Source organism: Convolutriloba macropyga, chromosome 4 (assembly GCF_964194025.1).
Source record: "Convolutriloba macropyga chromosome 4, txConMacr16.3, whole genome shotgun sequence".
In the NCBI taxonomy this organism is placed as follows: domain Eukaryota; kingdom Metazoa; phylum Xenacoelomorpha; order Acoela; family Convolutidae; genus Convolutriloba; species Convolutriloba macropyga.
The window spans coordinates 33293059-33316415 of record NC_134471.1 but is presented as its reverse complement, the minus strand read 5'-3'; the positions used below and the strand labels follow the sequence as shown (position 1 = coordinate 33316415).

At 35.8% G+C, this 23357-nt stretch overlaps 2 protein-coding genes across 2 annotated transcripts in view; both read left to right on the top strand.

Annotated features, from left to right (window-relative positions):
• The first annotated feature begins 4054 nt into the window (after positions 1 to 4054).
• Positions 4055 to 12157, top strand: LOC142338399 (galactosylceramide sulfotransferase-like). The gene is made up of 5 exons (XM_075388157.1): positions 4055 to 4467; positions 6897 to 7031; positions 7601 to 7804; positions 8104 to 8263; positions 11804 to 12157. The coding sequence occupies exons 1-5, from the start codon at positions 4163 to 4165 to the stop codon at positions 12005 to 12007; spliced, it is 1008 nt and encodes a 335-aa protein (XP_075244272.1). The 5' UTR covers positions 4055 to 4162; the 3' UTR covers positions 12008 to 12157.
• A 427-nt stretch (positions 12158 to 12584) lies between these two features.
• LOC142337626 (TPR repeat-containing protein DDB_G0287407-like) overlaps positions 12585 to 23357 on the top strand; it is an 86541-nt gene continuing 75768 nt past the window's right edge. Inside the window, exons 1-3 of the mRNA XM_075386993.1 lie at positions 12585 to 14548; positions 20525 to 20938; positions 21051 to 21231. Of these exons, the coding sequence (XP_075243108.1) occupies positions 12618 to 14548; positions 20525 to 20938; positions 21051 to 21231 (2526 nt within the window). The 5' untranslated portion in view covers positions 12585 to 12617. The remainder of the gene's footprint in view (positions 14549 to 20524; positions 20939 to 21050; positions 21232 to 23357) is intronic.

Here is a 23357-nt window from a genome sequence, read left to right as displayed (position 1 = left end):
TTATTAAAAACAAAGATTTTTAAAGATCATAGCCAACAAAAGCTTTCGACTAAAAGAGTAGACAGTTTGTCTTGCAACTACTCGGAAAATTAACTTCCTCTGTTATTAGTGAGACTAAATCATCAGACTATTAAATAACATTATTTACAAGCTGAACTAATAAGTTTCACAAACAACTTTACGAAACCACAATTTTGAAGCCATTAAATTTTTAAGATATTAACCGCGAGAATGTAAAATCTTCATTTGCGTCTCCTTTGACCATCATAACATCTTTTTGTAAAACGACTATCACAAAATGACAACAAAAATAACCACAAAAACTGAAAAGTATCTAAACTTCACAAAACTCTTCTGAAACAAATTGTCTAAGTCCTGAAGACATCATTTAAAACGTTTAAACAACAGAAAAAATATTGTTTAATTCAACAAAACATTAAAAAGCTCTAAACAATGGGGCTAATTTACGAAAATGATAAAACATTGTATAATACGTTTAGTTTCAAATGTTGTAATGTTTTTTTTCAGTTGGATTGTTAAATAACGTTACAAATTACAAAAGAAACAAAAACAACAACCAAAAAGGGAAATTATGCACAAAAGCAGAAATTTTTGCGTGAGAACTCGTAGTACCGAAACCAAGAAAACCTTCTGTTAAAACAAGCCGCCACTAAAATAGTTTGTATTCTATAAGTAGGAAAGGTTGACCTGCGCCTACTGAGAATAAATAAAATGTTGACTAAATTAATATAAAAAATTGGCTGACTAAAATAATTTAAAAAAGTTCAAAAAATCACAGAAATTCCATTAATAAATTCAATAACATAAGAGACATTAGGTAACAACCGAATGAATAAAAAATTGACTTGCTTCTTTTAAGGAAGAAATTTAGATCTTTGATTGGTTAAACTTAAAATTCAGACTGCCAAAAGAATGAAAATTGAAGGCAAAAGACAAGAGGTCTCTTGAATTTTACTAAAACTATTCCTCAAAGCCATGAAAGTCCTTTGGTTCTCTGAAAACAAACTATATCTACATTTGGCCTCAAATTTACGTAAATTGGAGCGATCATTAACGGAGCCGTGAATAGAAAAAATTGTCAGTAATTAACATTAAAAAAACAAAAAGCAAAATATTTTGAAAGAAAAGCAAAATATTTTGAAGCAAAATAAAAACCAAATGGTCTCTGATTCTAAGAATTCTTATGCTCGAACCTCTTCCTGATTTTGTTGCGCGCCCAGCAAACCGACCAAAACTTCGAAGTGTTTGCAAATTAGACCAATTGTTGCGTGGAATTCTTCAAATATTAAAAAAAGAACGATGCACTTTGTTTAATTATCGAGTTAAATCCGCAAAAAACGTCAAAATTTTAATTCCAAAAGACTTTCATACGGCGCTTAATTGCAATTAGCAATCTTTTTGTGATTAGGGAGTGTGTTTTAAGGTTTCTTGGTCACTAAGTCTGGCAAACTTTATCAAAGTGGATTAAAAATCGTATTTTGTGTCATTTTCGATGAAAAAAGTTTGAATTTTGAAAATTTTATCAACAATTTTAGCCAAAAAACTTCAATCCAACAACTCAGCAACGCTCTTCTATCTCTAACAACAACAATCTGCCGTTAAAAATTTTAACTTTGAACTATAGTAGCAAAATTGTGCCAAATTTTAGCAAAAATTACTGAAAATGTGAACAAAAACAGTCGAATGTTCACAAAAATTCAAACCTCGATAAATCGCTGTAAAAAACGAAAATCAAAAAATCTTTTGAGTTTTATACTCTAAGCTGGACGGGCTCTTCAATGATACCACTCACATTTCTCTACGATGAATATATCGATCGGCCAAAACTGACTGAACAAAAAAAGGCAGTTGAGTATATAGTTCCTCCTCCCCACTAAAGTGGGGGTCGGAACAATAACCCAGTTTGTGGTATATGAAGCTAACAAAGTGATTCTCCGGCAGATCTTTGGTGCAACGGCAGAATGCTTGGCTGCGGTTCTGGAGATAGTAGGTTCGAGTGCTCTCAAGCTCTAATTTTTTTTAGCGGTATATGGATTTAGCTGACGCTACAGTTGGGTTGTTACAATTGGTAGAAATTATGTAAGTGGCTCTTTGACCTTTGTGTTCTGTGTACCCTTAGTTGAATTTGAGTTGTGTGGAACTAACTCGTTTCAGAAGGGAGTATTGCAATAAAAAGTTTCTAACAAAGTTTCTAACAAAGCTAACAAAGTTTCTACTTAACCAGAGCTATGGTGCAACGGTAGCCTGCCTGGTCGGGGTTCTGGTGATAGAAGGTTCGAGTGCTTTTAGCTCTAAGTCTTCAGCAATATACAAAGTTAGCTAATACCACAGTTGGGTTGTTACGGATGCTCTTTTCAGATTTTTGCCAATGCAAACTTATCTTTATTGGCAAACTTATTTTTGTAGACGAAAGATAACTGACAGTTATTTTTAACGGGTTATTATCGAGTGGTTCAGTCTTACGCTTAAGGGTAGGCGAAGTGTGTTCGAATTTGGGGCCAATGGTTTTCGTGATCTATAAAATATAAAAGTTTCTTAGGTTGGCCTCCAAAAGAGCATCAAAATGCGTTTGGCCGACAACCTACTGTTCATCTAATGAAATAAATTTTACGTTGGTTATTCTCATGATGAGCCTTATGTTAATGGAGGTTTTTGTATGTAGAAAAAAGATGTTATGCACAAAGACAATGATGATATAGGTGTTGATTTTGGCGTTTTGAGTTTTGGCTCTGTGCCGATACATAGTTAATTTCTCGAATTGAGCCTTGAAACTTTTTATATATTTTTTCATGATTAATGCAGTTCTTTCCCTAATACACGCAACAATACTGGCGCACAGATCTGACACGGCTGGTTTTGTATACTGAGTGGAGATGAGCATCCAATGAGGAAGAAATTCTAGCGATAAGTTGAAATTTGTCTAAGTTAAATTTGTAAGATCTGAATAAAGATTCTTAAAATGTCTTGTTTGGTTGACTCTGAAGACTGCGAAAGGCACAGTTTGTTTTAAGTTGACAGGTCAATGGTGTAAAATAATACAGCTCAGCGTTGCTAAAAAACTACAGGAAAATCAAATTACTAATTAATTTAATTAATCTCCGGAATTGAAAAAATTCAAATGCGCAAATTATTTCATCATGCATACTCGGCGAAAATTGCCACGACTATTCGTTAAAATTTTTCCACCAAAAATGCGTTCCTGTAAACAGAGTGCCTTGTTTTGCTGACGTCATCAAACTACAAAACGACTTAGTCAACTTGACGAGAGTGATTGGGAGTAACTACACAAGTCGATGTACCAATGAGACTGCAAAGTACAGAATTGGGTTTGTGAAGACCCATAAATGTGCAAGTGATACATTGGCAGGGATGTTTATGCGAGTTGCAGACGAACAGGGATTAATTGATTGGCTTCCTTCAAACCAGCATTCGATTTCAATTGACAGCACTGTGAATATTTTTTGTCGCAAATGACCGCTGATAACAATTTAAAACTTCGGCATATATGCTGAGAATTTTTACTCAAGGTTGTCATTTTTTATTCTCCTTGCCAATATCTGTTGTTTTGTTCTTCTTGATCATGTATAGGGATATTACTTTGAAATTACTTAAAAATTGGAGGTATTACTTGAAAAGTATCCAGAAACTGAAAAGATGATTATCAGAAGGTAAGGCGAAATTAATAGAAATTATTAGAATTAGTCGAATTCGAAAGCTTATCTTGCAGGGATTTTTGCAAAGGAGGCTGACTTAGAAAAAAGTTTGTTAAGATCGACTCACGGTTATCTTGCAAGGTTTGTGAGTTTTGGACGGCTTTCCTTGCAATATAGCCGTCGGTATGGGACTAGGGTAAGTATGAATTCTTTGAAGGGTTTTGTTTCAAAGGATATGAAAAGAATAAGACTTGGCGCTTCATAATTTTCTCTCAAATTTTTCATTTAACCTTTCTATGACTAAAAATTCTTGAAATATAGCAACAAGGGGTTATAGGATTGTTTGTAAGAATCATTTTGAGGGAAGCCTTTTTCAGAACCTAGAAGTTCTATTACCTCGAAAAACCGGAGCTTGGAATCTGGGATGGCCTCGACAACCTAAAGTATCTCTCTACCTCCCATCGCTCAAAAAGTCTAAACTATACGATATGCAAGTTCTACATCACGTATTTGTGCCCAAAGTCTGGCACAGTTTGCTGGAACCGGGTTACAAATTGCTAGGGGTGATTCGGAATCCATTCGACCATTTTACATCTGTCTTCAACTATTTCGCAGTTTCAGTTCGAATCAGTAGAGAATTCAACGTATCAAACGCTACTGCCTTCGATTATTTTTTAAAGCATCCTAACGTCTATTTTAAGTATTTCGCACATGATGATGGAAATTTCATTTTCAAGAATCCTCTCTTGTTCGATTTCGGCTATACAGAAGATAGCAACGTACCTCTGAAAAGGTTTGTCTGGACTGCTTTTTTAAAATAAAAAGGCTATGCTATGCATTAACCAAATGAAATCAATTTGTTGTTCGTTTGAGGCATCACAATACATTGACTAAATGAAATATTTTTGTTATTCACATGTTGTTCTTTAAAGCAATCAAAAACTATAACTTCAACAGTTGGCAGTTGTTTATAAAATTGATTAGATTAAAAATGTCAAGGAATTATAAAAACCAGAAGTGCAAGAGGTTATTGATATTGCGTGGCATAGCTTAAGTCGTAAAAATAGAAATCAGCAATAGATTAAAAAACAAATGAGGTCCAAGAAGTGAATGAAGTAAACAAAAAATAAAATCAGTAATGGATAGGGACTTCAGAAAGGAAACAAAAAACAAAAACCAAAAAATCACTCATAGAAACACAAACAAAGTTTTAAATTTGGATCCATTATTACTTGTGGTGACTAGACTTGAGAGAGATTGGAAAGTTGAAAAAAATAATAAAAGTCTGCGCCAAGTGTGAGCTTCCATGGTGTGCTGACGACGACATCTAAATCAATCATTTCATTAAATGCGCGGAGTTTCTCATGATTCACAAACAAAATAGGAAAATTAAAAAGTCTATGCCAAGAAAAAAAAACAAACAGAAAATTGAAAAATTCATTTTACATTTTTTTCAGTAGTTTTATTGTAAAAATTACTGCATTTAATAACAACAATTTAAATCAACGTCAACACTACGATACACTGAAGAGCATTTACTAACTTCGAAAAACCCCAGAGACACAGTAAAACACATCAGCAATAAATTACCAGAACCCGAATTTCACCAATTAATGGTATCAGAGCAATTAAATTAGGTATCAGAAGCTAAAGATAGCTATCATTGTAATTTTTTTAAACATTAGAAGCAAACACCAGCTTTCATAATTAAAACTAATTGTACCAAAAATGTTTTCAGAACAAGTAGCGTGAGAGTCATAAATGCATCAGCCACAGCCGGAGCTATCATCTGGACTAAATTTGGCAAAATAAAACGGTTGTTGAGAAAAAAGCAGGAGCAAAAATAAATGGAAAACATAATTAACAACATGAGCAAAATTTAAAAAATCACTATAAGAGTTTTCAAAGTGAAGAATAGCAGTGAGGCAATTGGAACCGTGAGGCAATAAAAGAAAAAATTATCAAAGGTAAATTTCGGTTGAAATTCCAATTAAGCTTGGTCATGAAATCGATAAGATTACCTCTTTTTTGAGAATGCTTACCTAGAAACCAATGTAAAATTAAGAACATATCCAATATCAGATTTGATTACTTTTTGAAAAAAAATATCAAAAATCTAAAAAACTAATTGCTTGAAGGCTAAAACATAACTTCTATCCATTTGTCATAACAGCCTAATTTTTCAAAACCAACTGGAAAAAGATTGCAGACAGACACTACTTAGCCTAAACAAAAAGTCTGAGCGTGATCAACAAGCACAAGTCCCTTATAAAAAAGTCATTTATGTTTTTGAAAGCAACAGTATCATAGTCAACAAAACTGTTAGACATTAAACCAAACTATTAAATTAGTTCCATGCTAACTCATTGGATTCGCAATGTTAGCTGTCATTATTTAGAACAAGCTGCAAGACTGGAACACACAATTACAAAGACGGGCAAATTCAGAAGTTGTACAATATTTCTGTAAATTACAAATCCTTAATGTTTGAAATGAAACATTTGAATGTTTTCCCTGGTTGTGAAATCAAAGAAACATCAACAATGACACTAAGAAATGAGACACTAAAGAGACTAAAGGACAAAACTCAAAAATTCACTGAAAATTCTTTCAAACAAGTAATGTATATGTCATAAGAAACTTAGCTGCGCATTGAAGACATTTAACAATTGCATCAAAGCAGCGTTAGAAAACATGCGTCATCTACTCATAGTTTTCATTAAGAAAATCGAGAGAAAACAACATTCCAAGCTTTAAAAACATTTGCAAATACGTTGGCCTGAAAAATTCTCTGAAAAATCGAAACTTTGTTCACACTCCGTTTTACAAAGCAGTCACATAAAAAGTCTAAGCAGTAAAATTCTTTGTTTTTTTTTGCATTCTTAACTTTGCAATGTGAACTAAATAACTCAATTTTGAAATCCAACTGATTATAAGTTTAATACGGGTGAACAGATCTTACAAAATAGAATTAATAGAGTTAATAGCACTAACAGAATTAGGCAGTGATTCCAGATTACCGTGATTTAGTCACACTACAGCTTCCCAGCTAAGAAAACCGAAAAAAATCAAGCAGCTAAGAGTTGGACCTAGAGCTTTAATGTGGTACCCTGTTCATCTCTCCGAAGTTTAAAAATATTTTCAGCTGCCCTTAAACACTATTTTAAATGTTTCCTATTTGAGTTAAGAAAAAGAATTTCCAGACAAATCTTTTGCATCAAGGTTTCTGGCTTATGTGAAGCGACGATTTGCAGTGGTTCTTGTGGCTGACTACATGGACGAGAGTCTGATTCTACTCAAAAGGACATTGTGCTGGAATATGAGGGACATTTTGATATTCTCTAAGAATAAGTCAAGGTGAGAACTTTTTAAATATTTAAAACAGAAATTTTGTGAAAATAACAGGCTATCTTGTCGGATGGTTCACGATTTACATATTGAGGTAACGACAAGATAATGTAAGTATTAGCAATTTTCGGCTCGCTTTCAACTTTTCTTTGTTTTAATCGTTCACACAGGTGTAATTTTAGGATATTTTCCCCTTACCCCCTGAACATTTAAAGTATGTTTATTCATACCAACGCAAGCGACAAAATGAATGCTCGTTTTGCGCTCGTGATGTGTCATATAAACTAAAAAGCTGTGCAGCGGGACGCTTCATTCAACTTAACATCTAGGGAGAGTGGACTGGGCTGCGCCGGATAAAACTCCCACTTATCGAAATTGTTATCATTTCCCCGGATGATACAAAATGTTTCAACAGCATAAACAGGAAACAATTAATTATTTACAATTAACTGTGATTTTTCATAACAAATTTTGAAAGCTGGTTTAAAAAAGTTTAACCAAAGCCATATATTGAACTAATGAGTTTTCGGCGCGTGAAAATTTCTGGTGAACTGATTATGTAAGGTTGCTTCTTACAGGTGGAAAAACATAGCAGATCCATCAACGATGCCAAAAGGAGAGAAACTTTATCAAGAGAGAGAGGCTCTTTATAAGAAGTGGAGTAAGGAGGACATCATCTTCTATGACACATTCCTCCAAATCCTCAGAGACCGAATTGCCAAAGAGCCATTTTTCCAGGAAGAGTTGAATGTATACAGGAGAGTGAGAGAAATCACTAGAAAGTTAGAGTTGCATATGCGTTAAAAGTTATGTAAATGTTACTCAAGTTTTTAAGAGGCTATCCGTTGTTTCGTTATTTTAGGTCTTCTGTTTTCTATAATTTTTCCGTCCCCTCCCATTACGTTATGCACCCACAATTACAATGCACGTGATGTTTCATTAAGACCAACTCCAAAAACTAGCGACTCTAAAAAAGTTTCTGCATATTGGACATGTTTAATGTTTGGAGCAATCATAATAATTTAGGAAGGAACTTCAAATTTTCATTGATCAATAAAATTTATAAATCTTGTTTTTTTAGATACTGCAACAAGTCAGTTGGTCTAAACAAGCCAGTGATAATCAAGGCATCAGTATTCAACGAACAGTTCAAGATAGACAAGTACCTTTGCAACAGACTGCGTCTACACGTTCTCAACTACATTCTTAAACTACAAAATAAAAACAACCGCACACTTCAGGTAAATTACTTCTATAGTCTTGCTCAACTTTCGTGAACTTTCCACTAAAACTAAATGGATTGGATTTATTGTCCACTACAGGCGCTTTAAAATGGGTTGATTTACCTACTGGTGGTCATGGAGAATGCGATGCCCTTGTCGTATTGGTTACGTTTTAATAGTTTTAGTAAATGGGGCGTGCGGGAAATGTTTTCTTTTCTTTTATAATGTATAAAATTGTTAACATTTCTGTTGGAAATCATCTTATTTCTTCTTGAAAAACCGTTATTTACTTTCATTAGGAGGAAATTAACTTTCGGACGCTTTTGATGTTTTTTTCTCAGAAAATGCGGTTTCGTTGTTCCGTTTTTTTCTTGGGCATAAGATTCTGTGTTTTTTAATTCGGTATTTTGGATGCTATTTTTTTAAATTGGGTTTATCAATTGATTATCACACTACAGCTATTGAGATACTGAATGCTGTCTGCCTCATTTTCACTAGTCGTCATTTTACATTGGGTATCAACATTGGGTATTTAGTAACATTGGTATCAACATTGGGTATTTAGTAACATTGGTATCAACATTGGGTATTTTGAAACGCAGAATCTTTGGTCTGAACATTTTATGATCACCCTAGTTGAGAAATTTTCGGTTTTTAAACATAAGAAATAGTCGGTATCGTCGTTCTATTCTAGTCAAAAACGACAAAATTCCCTATGAATTTTTGGTCGGTATCGTCGTTTTTGTTCGGTATTTAATATAAGAAAGATTCGGTATCGTCATTTTTAAACGTAAGTAAGATTCGATATCGTCGTTTTTAAAACGAAACATACCAAGTCTCTCTTGCATCCAAAAACGACCATACCGAAACTTTCTTGCGTTTGAAACCAAAGATAAGGAAAATTTCTTACTATTTTTTGTCGTTTTTGTTCGGTCTTCTCAACTAGTGCAGAATGTTTGGACAACACAATTTTGAACAATCTTAACACTCGCGACAAAAGTTCTTTAATTAGTGGCACGTGAACAACCAAATTATAAGTGCGAGGCAATGTTCCCTATCAGTGAAAAGAATGGGAAACAAAATGGACAATTTTTTGTAGCTGATATAATCCAAAGATGAAAAATCACGAAAACATTTTCCTACATGCGTACTTAGAATTAACGCAATCAAAACTAGTTCTTTTCTTTAGAGGGATTGCATTCAAAACTTTTTATGGTAATTAATTTTGTCAATAGACTGGATCAAAATAGTTGTCAATGATCTTACAAATAGTTGTCGGTGAGCGAACACCTCAAATGCTGTTTTGCGTTTGCTAAAATTATAATTATAAAAAGCTGCTTGCCATTGCAATGCCTCTCTCAATCAATGGTAGAAAGATTTGCAATGGGAAGCAAAGCTGGAGGAGACAAATTGCTGAAAAAAATTAAAAAGTTGTCCCGAAGAAGTTCAAATTTTCTGTCTGAATTTAAATAGTTAGTTAAATGTTTCGTTTACAAAATTACTTGGTCGTTTCTTGAGATAATCATTGATCTGGATTCAAATCTGCTGCTCAGATTAATCGTAATTCCCTGCCAAAAATATGCAAAAAATATAGCTCTTCCAATTGTATCGAAGCTACTAGAGGCTGCCCTAGTGTTCAAAATCTTGCAAGAAATATGGCAAGATAGACATTATTCTACAATTCATCTTGCAAGGGTTTTGCGATTAGTGAAATCTTCTTACAAGAGTTTTGCAAGATTCTATATACTTGTGACAAGATTCTTGCAAGAGTTTTTATTCTTTTATAAATGCACGGATAAAGATAGCAGCTGAGCTTAAAATGTCAATGTTAAACATCAGGATGCTAATAAATGGTAGGCAAATTGTCTCAAGTCATTTTGAAAGCTGATTTTCTGGGCTCCTTGATTTGAACTGTTCTAATCTTTGAGTCATTTTCCCTCCTCCTTTTTAATTTCAGACTCGGGACTGGAAGTGGATGAGTTACAATGATGATTAGTTATACTGATAGGGCACGGTGTAAATTGACCCGCACAACCCTCCAAAAATACAAAAACTCGCTAAATGTTTGTTAAAAATCTATCCCATTTTATTTTGAAAACCGAGATCGAGATATTTTCAGAAAATTAAGTAAGGAATCCACTGAAATGCAAATAAATGTCAGCGCAATAACCTTACAGAACAATAAGCTTAAATGTGTTGAAATGAGCTGAAATTTTGGGAAAAATGTGATGAAATTGGCTGAAATTTTTAAAAAAAATTGTAGCTCATAGTCAAACTTTTCTCCCATTGCCTTAGTCTGGGAGTTTGTTTTAGTCAGTTTGTTAGTGATTACCCAATCCACTGTACCATTGATTCCTGACTTTGTTCTTAATTAACTGGATTTTGTATTATTGAACCGCGTTGTAGGAAATAAGCTGAAAGGTGCTGAAATTATGTAATAAATGCGTTGAAAATTCAACGCGTTTCTTACATAATATAAGCGGAACTCAGCGTTTTTCAGAGCATTTCTTAAAAAAATGATTATTAATAATATATAATCAAATTTACTGGAAAAATTCAGTGGTCAGAAAACCCGCATTAAATAAAGCGCTGATATCCGCTGAAAGTGTGTAAGAGATGCGCTAAAAAAGCGGTGAAATTTGGCGACGGTTGCACTGCAACTAAGTAAGAAAAGCACCAAAAAAGGTGTTAAAAATTTGGAAATGTGCTGAAAAAGCGCTGAATATATTTAAAAATGTGGACAAGTTGCACTGAAAATCAAAAGTTTCAGTGCATTCTCAAAATTTCAGAACTTTTCAGCGCATTCAGTGGATTTCTTATTTAATTTCAACGCATTCAGCTCACTTCTTACAAAAAATGAGCTGAAACGTCGTTGAAGTATCGACTCGGGAACTGACCTTCTGGGCTATTTTAAGTATGATTTGGGTTAATTGTTTCCCCTCTATCTCTTTCATCACCTGTTGGGACTGGCATTGACCGAGAAATAAAGTTTCTAAAAAATTTGATACGAGATGTGTGTCCTGCATGGGACTCCAACTCTGTGCCTTTCAATTCTATGGCCCTCTACCGGGCTGCAACCAGGACTTACCATAAAAATGCTTACAGACAATAACCGTGCTTCAAAAATCAGCATCGATTAGCTAATCAAATTTTCAAAAAGCTAAACTTAATGAATAATTGCAGTCACGATGTGTTGATAAATCTATACTGGCCCAATGCTTGTCGGAAAACTATCTCCAAATTAGGAACTGTCTCACAGATAGTTTTAAATTCCAAATTGGTTTTGTTTCATAAGTTTTTAAGCTTAATTCAGCGATTTGGGCAAACTGGTCGGCGGTATACCAGCCACAAAAGTCATTTGTTGATTTTTCAAATAATTTTTCCATGTTTTCATCTGTTCTACTCTCTTGGCGCAATTAGATAAGCTTTCTGAAAAGTATGCGTTTAATAACAGAGATGACATTTTCCTGCAATCAATTAAATTGCGCTCGAGAATTAGGTTAACCACGGAGCAAAAATCAAAAGCACCAGGAAACAAACATCTTTCATATCCTTCAGGTACTGCAGGGAATACGGAACTCAAAATTCCAGTGGTCGGATGAGAATCAAGACGCAATGGGCGAATTCGTCAAACCAGACAAGAAAATAAATCTGTTGAAAGTATCAGCAAGAAATCTCAAGGGCAAAAAGTATCAACTGACAAAAGGCCAACTTCTTCGGAAACAGTCCATTGGACATGTTCAAGAAGATCGTGGAAACTAAATTTTTATATTGGATAATTTTTGTGCTCCTAATTTAATATATTGCTGTAATTATGGCATCACATTTTCTTGAATATGCTAAAATCAAAAAAGATTTTACTCTAACAACTTTTTGAATGGATATGAGTTAGCGTTACTAATATTCTCCAACTTTTTTTACGATTTTAGAATGCAAAGTGTTACCCATGGTGTGCTAGTTAATGAAATAAAGTGAGATGGAACTTAACCTCAGAAATTAGATTTCTTTCATCGACTTTTTAGCTCGGAGAAGTTCAATCCGGACAAGGAGAATTTAAACGTCTACTTGTATTGAGTTTCACATTTTCGGCTGATGTAGAACAATTATCAAAATATTTTTGTTCAGCTTGTTGTTTAACCAACACGAATACAATCGTTTCACGAAAATAGAACAATTATGCATAAAGTTTCTTCTTAAAACCTTGAAACAACAACAAAAACACTTTTTATTATTGTGGTTGAGAAACTACTTTTCAAAGCGCGTGCTTTTTTACAGTACAATAACGCAAATTTGAGTACAAATACATACAGCTACAACTGCATTATAAATCATTGTAAAAAGTCCTTGCTTATTGTATAGAAAAACAATTTGAATGGCGTCTATAAACGCTGGTAAAAAACACCAAAAACGCACAATCCGCGTCTTTTACTCATCTCCTTTTCGCGGTTTGGAGCGGGAGAGAGAAATGCTTTCCGGGGTATACTGGCCGAGAATTAGTCAAGCTTGTGCACAGCGAGGTTTCACATTTGTACCCATTGATTTCCGATGGGGCATTACAGAAGAAAGCAGTTCGGCTGCTAACACAGTTTCGATCTGTCTTCATGAAGTCGCGAGATGTGATTTGTTTGTCGGGTTCTTCGGCGCCAGATACGGTTGGCATGGCGCCTCCGATTCCGCCCTTCAGCAAGCGGTTGACAAAGCACTTCCGCAGCACCCATGGTTAGACAATTACAGAGATCGAAGCGTTACAGAAATGGAGTTCTTGGAAGCGCGGCTCAGACATCCTGTAGGCTCCTCAACGTCGGCAATTGCTCAGGAATCCGTTGGACATGGGGAGCTTCTGTCAACGTCCGAGAGTCCTGGAAGCCCGAAACCTTCCGCGTTTCTGTTTCGAGATCCTGCGTACGATGCAGAGATGTCCAAGACATTGGAAGAAGCAGGTGATCTAAGAGAATCTAAAGTGTACACGGCTGCAATCGACGGTCCAAATGCGGAGCTGTTTTTACAGAATCTGAAAAAGAGTGTTGCGTCTTACAACGAAGAATTGAATACACTAGCGAACAACAAGGAAGGCGATGGAAATTTAACGCAGTTAGATTACTGTACAGTGCAGTACTACAAAACGCCACAAGAGGGCGCAAGGCTGATGTTTGATGAGACGATGAACATGCTCAATCAATATTTCTTAAATACTGAACAGATACAAACTCAGACCAAATTCGATTCGTGGGTTGATGGTCAGGCAGCTTTTATGGATACACATCAAGCTATTGGGTTCGATTTTTTGGGAAGAGTAGAGGACCAAAAAACAATAGAAGAAATGATTTCAAACCCGGATTCGTGGAGGGTAGTTTTGAAAGGTGAAGAAGGTTCAGGCAAAACTGCCCTTTTGGTGAACCATATAATTAAAAACCAGGACAAAAACTCGGACATTTTTGTTTATTACAGTATGAGCGCCTATCCCAGTGCAAGCTCCGCAGTTTCTTGCTTGCAATACTTAGTTACGGTTCTTGAACGACAAGCCAAACCTCAAAACGAAGTTAATAGCGATGAAATTTTAAACATTTCTGATATTGGCGATCTGCTTGAACGAATTATAGTCTGTTGCTTATATTTCAAACAATTTGACAGAAAAATAATTTTCATATTGGACGAAATCGACAAAATAGATTCGCAGCAGACAACCGATATCCCTCTGGGGTTCTTACCAAAACGGTTACCATTAAAGCAAGTTGTATGCACAAAAAGCACTGATTCGTTTCATTTACCTGGCATTGAAGAAGAACAGGGCGATCAGAAAGTGTTCTCTTTAGAACTGCAAAGGTTTCATATTGCCGACGCTATGTTAGCCGTCGAATCAGCACTTAAAGTGCGCGGGAAAAGTTTGAACGAGTTCTGCTTCAAAACATTAGAACAATGTGACCAAATTTGCAACTTCCTGTTTCTGAAAATTTTGTTGGAACAACTTTTCTCACACGCTCAATTTTTCTCGCTAGAGGGCGAGATTAAAGATCTCTGCAACTGTCAGTCAATTACAGAGATCTTCTTGTTGTTTTTGGATAAGTTAGAAATTGTTATGAAATACGAGGGCGAAAGTTATCGTGAAGGCTCAGCCGGCGAGGCACTTTGTTTATTGTCCTTATCTCACCTGGGGTTGATGGAGACGGAAGTTATGGAAATGTTGGGTTGGGAATCGAGATTATGGGCAACTTTCTTCTCAACTGTTGGAACCACTTTGCTTGACAATGGTAATCAAGTGTACAGCATTCAGTATGCACAACTTAGAGAAGCAGTGGAACTCAGGTACAGAAACTTTTACGTATCTTTCAAGGATCCTTCGAGATCTGTTTTTGGACCTTTTCCGTTTTCCGAATTGAGTTTAGTTTTGTGGCCATTACTTATCGACACAGCAATAAAAATCGTCAGGTAAGTTCATCTTTCGTTATTTGAAACTTTAATAAAAAAATCTTCTAAGTTTCTTGATGTTTCCTTGAAACCATCACATCCTCCCTCCTTTTTAAGCAAGTTTGTGGGTATAGGTTCTCCAAATCTGTCGGGTTGTTTTCTGTTTCTTGTTGATGTTCGTGAAGGCTCTGAGGTTTCGGGTTGTTGGTGCTCTGCAGATGATGTGGCTGCAGAAGCTTCATCTTGAAGTGAAGGTCCCACATCTGTGCTCTGAAGTTGTTGTTCTGATTGAGATATGGTCTCCTCCACTGCTGGTTCAGTTTTCACATTGTCCTCGTCTAGTCTCGCAATTTGGTTGTCGCTCACTAGAATAGTCCGTGCTGAGTTTTGGGGCTGTATGAAAGATGTGTTCAAGCCCTTCCTGATCATGAAGGTAGCAGGAACTGTCTTTGTCTTTTCGTTGGCCTTGAATAGAATGGGTTCGCACAAGTCGAAATCTGCTATTGCTGGTAGTCTCACTCTGCGTCCCAATAAGAGTTCAACTGGAGTTTTGCTCCTCGTCTTCGAAGTGTTGCGATGTGTCATCAGTGCCCTTTGTAGGAATGCTTCAAATGACACATTAAGGTTGGGACTCCACGCCTGAAATGCCCGCTTCACTGTCTGAACTGCTCACTCAGATAGTCCATTAGCTCTTGGATGATAGACGGGTGATTCCATTTCATAATTCCCAGTGATTCACACCACTGTTTAAGGTCATCACTTACAAATTCAGACCATTATCAGATTCTAAAGTTCTTGGTATTCCGAGTCTTGCAAAGATTTGACTAAGATATATTTTAACTGTTTCTGATGTTCTATTTCCCGCGGGGAAGGCTTCTATCCAAACAGAACCTGCGTCAATAATTACTAAGATATTGCCTTGGTCCCTAACATAACCCCAGTCCATGTGGAGCCGTTCCCAAACGTCAGCTTCTGGCCACGTAGAGACTGTCTTTCACAGGCTAGGCCTGTTCAATTGACAATTCCTACATTTACTAACAAAGTTTTGAACGTCTTGGGTAATGCCAGGTCACCATGCTATCATTCTGACTGATGCCTCAGTAGCATTGTTCCCGGGATGTGTCTCATGCGCCTTTGCCAAAACCAAGTGTCGTAGTTTGGGTGGAATGAAAGGAACAACATCTATGAACAATATTATGTATAGTAAGTGCATCTTTCTGTTCTTCGAATCCTTTTTCCGCTTCTGAACATTGTTTCCAATTGCCGCTTTTGATTCGCTTCATTATGTCCTGGAAGAGTCTGTTTGTTCCAAGTTCAGTTTTGATTTCTGCTTGCGTCACCAAATCACTCTGGGCGAACTAGACGTTATTGATTGCGAAGCACACTCGATCGTTGTCCGATTCGTCTTCGTCAAAATACATTCTGCTCAAAACATCTGCATGGGATATCTGCTCTCCTGGCGTGTACTTCAACTCATAGTCAAAACCCATTACAGCTATTGCACATCTTGTGATCCTCGCTGACGCTGTCTTCGGGATCTCCTCGTCTGGTGCAAAGAGATATTTGAGTAGTTTGTGGTCAGTCTGTAGGGTAAATCGTCTTCCAAGGAGGAATTGTTTTAGTCTTGTGACCACAAACACAATTGTCACTGCTTCCCGCTCTATGTTCGAGTAATTTTGCTCCGCTGGAGTCCATTTTCTCGATACATATATAACTGGATGTCCTTCTTGCGAAAGAACCCCGCCAATGGCTTTTTCAGAGGCTTCAGTAGTAACTGTTGCTTCTTTTTGTAGACTATATGGCTGTACTAGTGGGTTAGCTAGCACAGAATTCATTTTTTATGTCTTCAAAGGCTTTTTGTTGCATTTTTCCCCATGAGAAATTACCATTTCTCATGTTATTTAAGGGTAGCATTTTTGTTGCAAAATCAGGAATCATTCTTTTGTAAAAATTAGCTAGCCCAACAAACGATTCGAGTTGTTTACTGTTAGTTGGTGCATTTGCATTGTTTGTTTTTTTAACTTGTTTGAGATCTGGTGCTATTCCCTCCTTTGAATTGGAGTATCCCAAAAAGCTAACGCTATCGACTGGTTTTGAGTTAGACTTTTTCTCATTAATAGTAAAATTTTTCTCACATAGTCGACTCTTGACTGCAAGCATTCTCTTGTCGAACTGCTCATTGGTAGTTCCATACACCAATACATCCTCTTGAAAAATTACAACACCTTTGATTCCTTTGAGTGTTGATTCGATGCAATTCTGGAAGATTGAAAAAGAGTTTTTCAATCCCTGAGGTAGTCGGCACATCTTGAACAACCCATGAGATGTGTTGATTGTGCATATATCTTTTGCTTCTTCGTCAAGTTCAATTTGATAGTAGGCATCTGAGAGGACAATTTTGCCAAAGTATGAGGCCCATGTAGGTTGTGGAAGATCGTCTCCATGTCTGGTATTGGGTAGTCCTCATCCATGATCTTGCCAATGATGTGCACTTTCAAGTCCACGCAAAGTCTCAGTTCTCCACTCTTCTTTCTCTGCCACATCACTGGAGATGCATTAGTGACTCCTCCTGGCTCTACCGGTTCAATGATGCTTTGTCTGGCCCTTTGTTCCAGCTTCTCTGTGACCTTGTCTTGAAGAGGTAGAGGTATTTTTCTGGCTTTGCAGAACCTTTGCTATGTTCCTGGTATCAACTTCACATGAGCTTTATAACCCTTCACAGCAGGTAGGTGCTCGGCTGTGATGTTGTTCACACCGTGCTTGGGTAGAAGGTCTCTACCAAGTAGTCCAAATTCTTTATCAGACTGCACAACTGCTAGTTGTTTTTGCGTGAGCCTGGTTCCGTTCCACTCAACGTCACAAGTAAGTGATCCCAGAAGCGTTAATTGATGACCATCATAAGCTTCGAGATGTCTAATCTTACCATTCAACAGAGGTTTATCAAGCTCAGTCCATATTTTTGATGATATCACTGTGCTATCTGCACCTGTGTCCACCTGCAGTTTTACTTTGCAGTTTTTTTTGAGATATATTCCCATGTCACAGACATGCTAAAGATTTGTTCTTTAGTAAAAAACATTCCTATCTCCGATGCTGGAGATGCTTGCTCTGAAGAAACATTTTCTTCTTCGCAGAAGTTATTCTGTTCATTGTACTGACCTGAATTTGGTTGGGGTTTGCTTCTACACATTTTTGAGAAGTGTCCCACCTTTTCACAGGTGATGAACTTTTTAGTTAGCGCTGGACAGGGTCTACTAAAGTGTGGCTTACCTCCACACCTAATGCACATGTTGTTGCTTTTTTTAGCCGTAATTTTTTCATTTGGTTTTCGAAAGGTCTTTTTGAAGTTGAACCCAACTTCTTCTTTCACATTAAAGGGCTTATTACCCGATGAAGAACTTAGAAAAGCCATTCTCTGACTTCTCAACTGTAAGCTCTCGCTCATTTCACTAACCGACATTGCTGGTTTTGCTTTAATACCGTCTAGTAGTCTAAGTTTTGCTTCAGGGTCCCTCAAACCTGAGATAAACTTTATTTTTACAAACTCCTCTTCGGGGTTGGCCGCTGTTTTCAGTTTTTCGAAGTCACAATAGCGTGCTTCTTTTCTAAAACGTGCTAGGAAGTCGTCATCTGACTCCCCTACAACTTGTATTACGGACAGAAATTTAGCCCTTTCAGCCGTTACTACTCTCTCTTTAGGAGAAGTATAATTTTGAATCGCCAATCTGATATAAAATTCCTAGGACTCATTAGACTCCTAAGTTTAATAATTGCATCTTGCCCGCACATACTAAGGAAGAGTTTGATTACCTGTAACTCCTGTACAGTACCATCGTTGTTAACCTTGTCGTCTTTCTTCTCTGCTCGACATTTTGCCACAAAAGACATAATCAACGCAGTAGCTGATTCTGCATTCTGTAGATCCAAAATTTGTCTGTCAGTATCTGGTCTGGACACCATTGTCGTGGTCGATAACACGGGTAAAAGAATTCAATATGTTGAATTTTATATTAAATTTTGAACTGAAATTATACAAAAATTAGCTTGTATTTATAGTAGTTATCTATGCGAAAATACACAGAGAAAATTTAGATTAGCTAAAAATATTTTACATGATTGGCATGTGAATAGATCTTAACTCCGAATCCCGGAGGTGACTTTCTATTTTCATCAGCATTTCATGAGAATCATATGTGGCTTGGGTTCAATCGAGTTCATTAGTTCGAGGTCGGTGGATGTTAGAATCAGGTTTCTGTTGGTGGGAGAATTTACTTCTGACATATGATTGATAGGTCAATAAGATAATGATAGCGCCAATACAAAATTAGAATTGAGTTTAGTTTTGTGGCCATTTCTTATCGACACAGCAATAAAGTTCGTCAGGTAAGTTTTTCTTTCGTTCTTTGAAACTTTAATAAAGAAAACTTCTAAGTTTCTTGATGTTTCTTTGAAACCATCACGGGGGGTGCATAACGTACCGGGGTGGGGCAAAAACGGAAAAGATCCCTGTTTTTAATCTTCAAGGATTTTAGATAATGATTTGAACGGTTCATCTTCAATTATAAATATACTTCGGAAACATGGTTAATAACTAATCTAACAAACAACGACAAGGATTGCAATGAAAGGCGACTAAATTTATTCTGAATAGTAGCCAATATCCTTTTCTTTATCTCAATACAGGAGTAATAGCGTTTCAAAACGGAGTTTGCTTAAGTTTTTTTTTATTTGAACCTTTGAGTAATTAATACCATACAAAAGAAATGACTGCTGCTTGTTTGCATTATAGAAAACCGGAACGAATTGTGACTAAGGAAAGTTACGTGGCTTCCTAATTCAGAGGTGGACTTATGAAAAGACCTCTAATTTTTAGATAGGAGCAATATTGTCTTCAATTATATGACCCAGCACCCAGTAGAAATTGAGCTAAAATATTTTCATGAGTGCAGCTAAGGTATTTTCAATGCATATTAGAGTCGAGCATAGTCTTTTCATGGGTCGAAGAATTGATTTTGCTGGGACCAGTAATATTTTATTTTTTCAATCGTTCCCGTTGATTAGCAACCACTGACGAGCAACTTCAAACTAGCATCGCGTCAAGCAATCCAAGTTTGAAAAAATTTGGAGTTTTGCCATAGGACTTCAGAAAATTAAACTTTTTAAGATAAATTATTTTTCCCAAATAGACCATATTATCAGTTGATTCGATGGAATTCCTCCGATGGAAACCCCGCATAACTGGTGATCATCATTTCATCTGCAATAACCTTAGTGTGTATTTGTAGTGGCTTTCATTGGAAAAACAAGAAGATTTTGATATTTATTTTATATCAATTCCTTTTTTCATTATACTTTCACTAACTACTGTTGAATTGCATGTAAGCATTTTGTGTCCAGCTGATGTCCAGCTTACATTTGAGTTGAGCTAAAGTCCATCAGCAAAATTTGGGTCGATCTGAAGTCCAACTGAGACAAATAGGGTAGAGATGACTCTATAAAGTCCAGCCTAAATTTTCTTATGGACCATTTGGGTCGAGCAAGTTCTTTTCACCACCTTAATTTCCAGCACGATCTTTTTATAAGTCCGGGTTAGGGTAATGAAAACATTTGTAATTTAAAATCCGATCTCCTGAAATGCTTCAATTCGTACATAACATTGTTCGGTAACGCTATTGATTGAAAAAAAATATTTTTTTTTAAAAAAGGAAATAATATTTATAAGAACTACGTAAATTGATCAGCATTTTTGTCGATACTCAGCTAATTTGGGATGGATGCATAAAATGGCTGCATACATCTGCGTAAAAAACATTAGCAGCAGTTCTTTTGGGTTTCCTTGCTGATATTGAAGCTCCATCTGTACCATTTCTTTAGGTACCTGACCTCAGACGAGGAAAAGTTGAAGTTCAAAAATCAACTAGCCGATTATTTCTGGACCAAATTCCAAGACTCCAAGAAAGGCAACAAATTTTTCCACAGTCAATTTCTGGTCCCCGAACGAATAATTCAAGAACTCCCTGCAGCATTGCAGGACTGCAAACGTCATGAGCAACTTAGGGAATGTCTCTTGGATCTGAGTTTCTTCTGGACCAGTTCGAATGGAAATGTTAGCCAGACCAAAGAGAAAAAAGGCCAAAAAGAGAACAATAGCCTGGGTTTTACTGGGATCTCGATGCAGACGTACAAATATGCTGGGTACCTGAAATCATCCACTGATGACGTATCACAGTTTATAGAGATATTAAGAAGGAATGTTGAAGAAGATATTGTGAATGAAAGTGCTAACAGGTAAGCCTTAGAAGGTTTAAAAATTTTCCAAATTAAATTGTGCATAATATGTAAGTTTGATTTTTGTTTAGCTTTTTGTTTTTTTATCTCTTGTTTTTGTTTTTCATTACAGGTACGGGTCTTCGTCTAACTGCAATGCTCCGAGAATTCGTTCGATAATAGAGCCCTTGACGAAGATCTTTGACTTCATTAACGATGGAATTGGAATGCCAAATGAAGGTAGCAAGCTGATAGAACTGTGCGTGGTGATTGAGAGGGGAGTACTGATGAGAATGCGGAACGCTGCAAGCAAGGTTGGGAAATTAGGGTTTTTGAAATGTTTATCCGTTATTGATCTAAACAAGGGGATTGGCATAAGATGTGATTCGTACATGAAGTGTTGCAGCCTTACGAGTAGCCATGTTTTTGATGGAAGTATAAGTTGAAATCTGTGTGGGGAGAAAAGGCCAAAAAATGGCTATCATTAGATAGACCAGAGTGAAGAACTCAAACAATAAAACAGAGTTCTCTGCGCTTCAAATTAATATCTGTTGAAGCTCTTATGTAAATTAATTTAATTTTTGGCTGTTTCGAAGCTCAAAAACGAACCAAGAAGGATGATATAAAAGATAAGAAATAAATCGTCCAAAAAAAGATCGGACATTTAATTAATAACTAAAACAACGGCTTCGGTAATGTTTGGTTTGAAATTAACAAACAGTTGCTTCATTCTTAAAAGCAACATTCCCAGGAAATTAGCAACATTCTCAGGAAAGTTGTGTTGTGAGAAATTTGTATCAAACTCAACAAGAAACGCAAATTAAATACATGATTTTACCTCAACCATTTTTTTTGCTTGTTGTTGAGATTAAAGTTGCAGTTGTTGTTCTATCTTTGCTGTATAAACAAATTTTACTAATTCGACATTTTTTGTCTGAACTACTTTTTTGCCATTAGTTAAACTATTTAGCTTAAAAGTCGCTAAAACTGTGTAAACTTTAACATTATTTGAACCAAAAATTGAACAAAAAACTACACACAAATTTTTCCGATTTTGCGCTTCTTTTTTTAACCCAACGTTCAAGTTAAATGATTCACCATACCATTGTAGATTTTCTGAAATTTCGTTGCTCTAATCAAAAATCAGTACAATTATGAGGGATTGATATCAAAGTAAATATGGCGTATATTTTAAACGTCTAAAGAAGTGAGCAGGAAAAAATGAACTAAAATTTTAAATAAAAATTAAAGTCTTCTCTATCATTGATTTATTTTTATGATATTAAACCATCACAACGTGCTAGAAATTTATGTATGCGATCAATCTGACGCCTTCAAAACCAATGATCAAACAATGTCAATTTTAAAGAGAAATTAACACACTATTTAAGAGAGAGTCGAATTCAACACAAAATGTATATTTTTAAAATATGGCACGATGTATTGAAGAAAAATTGAATGACACATCATCCAAAATTTGTAGAAACATGTTCTTTGCTAAAGTTAAAAATATTCTTGATCGAATAAAATTTGTACCCTCGGAAGTTCCTTTGTTTTTAGAGACACGATAAAAATTGAGCACGCTTCATAAGATTGAATAAAAAAGTTAATGCAATCATTAAAATAATAAACATTTTATAAGCGAATAGGCATTAGGAAGAGAAAAAATGGCGCAATAAACGTTCATTGATAACAATTTGCATCACTCTAAAAATATTTGATCAACGAAAAAGGACAGATCAGAAAAATTAGGCTTGCATAACGTTGTGAGACCCATTTCTGTGAAACGTGGAAACAAAAATGAATAGACGCGATCCGGTGTTAGCATGGTCTTCTTTGAAAGTCTCACGAGAAAATTTTTTAAAAAGTTAATTAGTTGGTTGCTTCGCGAATTACGAATTTAATAATTCGAACAAACGCAGACTGATGCACACAGTTTCACGGAGAACTTACAGATATATGTTTTACGGTTTATTTGAAGAAAAAAATTACGAAATTCTCTTCATAAAGTATTTTTTCTGATTTTTTTCAAGTTCAATTTTGTACTCAAATTTGATTTGAAAACTACGACGTTCCCTGGCTTGAGTTGTTTTTGTAAGATTAAACTCAAACGCCAATTCAGAAAATGAATTTCTTGTCGTGTTGGCTTTTAATTTTGATGAAACCATTTTTCAACTCAGTAGACATGGTTTCAGAAAAAGCTTTTGAGACTTAATTTGGGGAAAAATGTTTTGTATTTAGATCCAGGAGAGGTCGCTTAAGTATAGATTGGTTCATATCCATGAAAAAACTAAAATTATTCCCATTTGTTATCTTTTCTTTAGTCTGATCCGCTTTCAGAGACAACGACAGACTTTCAAGAGTTTATTTTGCAGTGTATTTTTCTATAAGCTTGTATGATTGTTAAATAATAGCTTACAGAGGTGTGGCTTTTACCCGC

Excerpts from the sequence above, each read along its gene's own strand:
- LOC142338399 (XM_075388157.1), top strand. The coding sequence starts at position 4,163 with ATGCAAGTTCTACATCACGTATTTGTGCCCAAAGTCTGGCACAGTTTG. Across the intron at positions 4,468-6,896 it reads AGCAACGTACCTCTGAAAAG|GTTTCTGGCTTATGTGAAGC; the intron begins GTTTGTCTGGAC and ends TTTTGCATCAAG. Across the intron at positions 7,805-8,103 it reads GTGAGAGAAATCACTAGAAA|ATACTGCAACAAGTCAGTTG; the intron begins GTTAGAGTTGCA and ends TTGTTTTTTTAG.